General features: G+C 27.9%; 1 protein-coding gene across 1 annotated transcript; it reads left to right on the top strand.

Annotated features, from left to right (window-relative positions):
- The first annotated feature begins 2,531 nt into the window (after positions 1–2,531).
- LOC102588066 (uncharacterized) lies at positions 2,532–3,067 on the top strand. The gene has a single exon (XM_006337955.2). It carries the CDS (start codon positions 2,612–2,614, stop codon positions 2,993–2,995), a length of 384 nt encoding a protein of 127 aa, XP_006338017.1. The 5' UTR covers positions 2,532–2,611; the 3' UTR covers positions 2,996–3,067.
- The last annotated feature ends 815 nt before the right edge of the window (positions 3,068–3,882 follow it).

Consider the following 3,882-nt stretch of genomic DNA (forward strand, 5'->3'; position numbering starts at 1 on the left):
TTTTATTGTAGTCTAAATTCATTTGTTTTTGTTAACAATTTCTCTTGTGATGTAGATATATGTTTCTGAATATCTTTTTCCAAAATTATTAAACTTCTCAAGAGTTAGAGAATTGTCACGATTTGCTTTTTTGATGTCCAAGACAAAAAAAAATGAATTTATTTATCAATGTTACTTATGTGATTTAGATTATCATGAAGTTAAAAATAATTATTACTATGTAAACATTGCCCTTTCGTTTTATTAATTTACTGTTTCTTAATATTTCAGTATTTTCGAAGAAGAAAATTTTATATGACTTGTAATAACACCAGTGGAAGTTTGTATTAGTTTAACTTTTACTGTAGTCTAAATTCATTTGTTTTTGTTAACAATTTCTCTTGTGATGTAGATATATGTTTCTCAATATCTTTTTCCAAAATTAGTAAACTTCTTATGAGTTAGAGAATTATCACGATTTGTTTTTTTGATGTTCAAGACAAAAGAATGACTTTATTGATCAATGCTACTTATGTGATTTAGATTATCATGAAGTTAAAAATAATTATTACTATGTAAACATTGCCCTTTCGTTTTATTAATTTACTGTTTCTTAATATTTCAGTATTTTCGACGAAGAAAAGTTCATATGACTTCTAATAATGCTCATCTATTGCACATTAATTCTTTAGTTATAACATTATAAATTCTTTTAGTTATTACTAATTATCGCAAATGTTATTCACATTTTTTTACATTCTTTAGTTAAAATATTATGAATTCTCATAGTTATTACATTAATTATTTCTATCTTTCATCTTTCTTTATATTAACTTTTGACCAATAATTTTTCACATTATTATACCGCTCCTATTATGTGATAACACGTTGTTGTTATTTTTCCTTGGACGAATCATGCTTGGTTAAATAAATAGAAAATTGTTTACAAGTATATGAACTATATATTTGTTGGGTGTAAGATAAACAGGTGATTATATATATGATTTCACAAATAGAATATATTCTTTAATTTTAATTTTTAGTTTTTTCAGTAAAAAAAAAGGAAACATTTCTCAGTTAACTATGTGCAGTCAAATAACTATCTTTGATTTATGGGCACAAACAATCAAGAAGTCAAATATGAGAGACAACTAAAAGAACGTCATCTATTATGTTATAACTTATAAAATAAAAATTAATATACAAAAATAGTTCTAAAAAATGAAATGTACTTGGTCTCCACATGTTCATATGACATCTAACTAGATTAAGTGGAATACACGTGCAACGCACATCTAGTTAGATGACAAGAAAAATACACAACAAATATCGTCTATAAGATAGTATTATTGAGATACGACTAATTACATAATTGAACCTCATCAAATTGAAATAAATATATACATTATTGCATTTAACTAATAAATTTTTCATTGACCATCTTCATATGTTCGTGTGAATAAGAAATATATATGACGATCCACGTTGAATATTCACAAAAAAATCTGCAATATTATTTTGTGCAAAGCTTATTATTCAAATCTCCGCTTAAATTTTCTGAATTGATAATCACGTGCAATGCATGTGTCGAAAATCTAGTATGTTTAAATATATTTACCTTTTGCTTCAGAAAATGAAAATTCCCGAGCATCGAAAATGGATGGTAAATAGACTTCTTCCAGATCGAAAATGGATAGTAATTAGGGGTGGAGTTCTCAATTAACTAAACTAAAAAGCACAAGTTTTACAAATTTAAAGAACAAAAGGTTCTCAGGGTTATACTTAAAGAATAAAGTTAAGCCTACCAAAGGAAAATTGTTTATAAGCTTAAAAAATTTGATTAGGAAAATATTGCTAAGTTTTTTCCGAACTTCTTATTTTTGCAATGAACAAATAAGTAGTGTAAAATAGAAAATGACAACTTTATACATGCTTGCTAATATCTTAGAAAAAAAGGATCCAAAAACTTGATAGGACTAATCTTTAGAAAAAAATTCCAGAAATAAGAATGTGTGTACCTTGATAAGTTAAGACATTCAATTTCTACGTTTTAAATTTAGTTAAAACATTTAGCTTCAGCTCGAGTTTGTTTACATTCAAGTTGTTTAGGTTGTTTTATCTCTGCAACTCGATGTGTTTTAGATCAATTGAATTCAACATTCATTTTTTTTTGCATTTTGAAAGCTTAGTTAAGACAATTAGCTTCAATCGAGTGAGATCAAAAGTTTGTTTTCTTTGTTTGATTTGTCTGCTATAAATCTTTCTGTATATATGAAATTTATTTCTATTCTCTGTCTCATTCTATCATTTAATTATAAAGCTGACTTGAAATATGCTTTCCATCATTTTAGCAGAGGTTGAGTTACTAGTTGTGAAGATGATGATATCATTTACATAAATTAAAATTTTCATTAGAGTTACCATTTCTCAGTTTTTATTGTTGTGCTTACATTTGATGTTAGAATCCAATATATTTTGCTAATGATATATATTTTCTAATGACACGATACATGGTCGAAGACATTATATCCTTATGCAACTAGAATTTGAAAGAAAGAAACAAGAAATATTAGCTGCTCAAAATGCATTAGATGGGGAGGGAGAAGCTAGTCAACCTTCTCAACTAAGTGAAATGAATATATGGGTGCAATCTGCTGGTGGAAAGAAAAAAGGAAGAGTCAAAGGTCTTGGATCTCTAGGTCGAACTGTAAAGACATCGAAGCAATCAACATCAGCTTTGCCTGAAGATATTGATGAGATGATTAAGTCACAGATAAATGCTTCAAATGCTGATTTGTATGCTCAGTTGCAGAATGAGCGGCACAAAAATAAGAAGATGAGAAAGGAATTAGACTTGTTGATCAAGCATGTATACAAGAAATCACTTTCAACTGAGCGATCATCTCAAGAAGATAACCAAGCTTATGAGAATGAAAGTGATGATGACTCTAATAGCATGAATGAAAGAGATTCTAACCCTGATAACGTGAATGGAAGTGATCATAATTATGATTGAGATGGTTGGTAGTTCTAGTGAGGATTCAAATTTGAAATATTTTATTTCGGACCATTTAAGAATCATACATTATTGACATGGATGTTATGAATTATGTTTTTTGTTAGTTGGAATGATTTTATTTTGAATGATGATTTGAATTATGTTTTTTGTTAGTTGGAATGATTTTATTTTGAATGATGATTTGAATTATGTTTTTTGTTAGTTGGAATGATTTTATTTTGAATGATGATTTTGAGAATTATTGGAGGTTTCGAATAGTTTTTTGTTTAATTGTGAAATTTATCTAGCGGTTTGAATGTGAATTATTATTTGGGAACTTTACATGGGGGATTTACATCATAAATATTCATGAATTTTTTTTGTGAGAATTTCTTCTTGCGGATTTACTTGGGTATTTCATAAAAAATTTCTTGCCAAATTGTTTCATAAATATCCGCAAGAAATTTTATTTTATTAATTAGGAATTATAATATCCAAACATCCTACGAATTTACTTGGGGATCTTCATGGGGAATAACTTGCAAAATTTTATATGATAATCCACAGGTAAATTACATTGCGTATGAAATTTTACCAAAAAAATCTTGCGAATATTTGATAGCTAATCGTAGATAAATTCGCAAATAAGGTACATACGGATTTATTTCCGCAACTAACTTACCTAGGGATTTTGTAATCCGCAAGTAATAGTTACCTAGGAAGGTTTTTCCATCGGATTTCGATTGGCAAGAAAATCCGCAGATAACCAAATTACTTTGGGATTTTATTGTATTATCCCTATGAAAATCCCCGGGTAATCAGGACTTTTCTTGTAGTACTAGTTCCTTAGCAACGTACCTGTGTTTTCTAGTCGATTTCTATACTCTAAGGTACTTCTAAACATC

The sequence above is a fragment of the Solanum tuberosum genome, unplaced genomic scaffold, assembly GCF_000226075.1.
Source record: "Solanum tuberosum cultivar DM 1-3 516 R44 unplaced genomic scaffold, SolTub_3.0 scf00001, whole genome shotgun sequence".
Taxonomy (NCBI): Eukaryota; Viridiplantae; Streptophyta; class Magnoliopsida; order Solanales; family Solanaceae; genus Solanum; species Solanum tuberosum.

Coding starts and splice junctions, on each gene's coding strand:
- LOC102588066 (XM_006337955.2), top strand. CDS start 2,612: ATGAATATATGGGTGCAATCTGCTGGTGGAAAGAAAAAAGGAAGAGTC.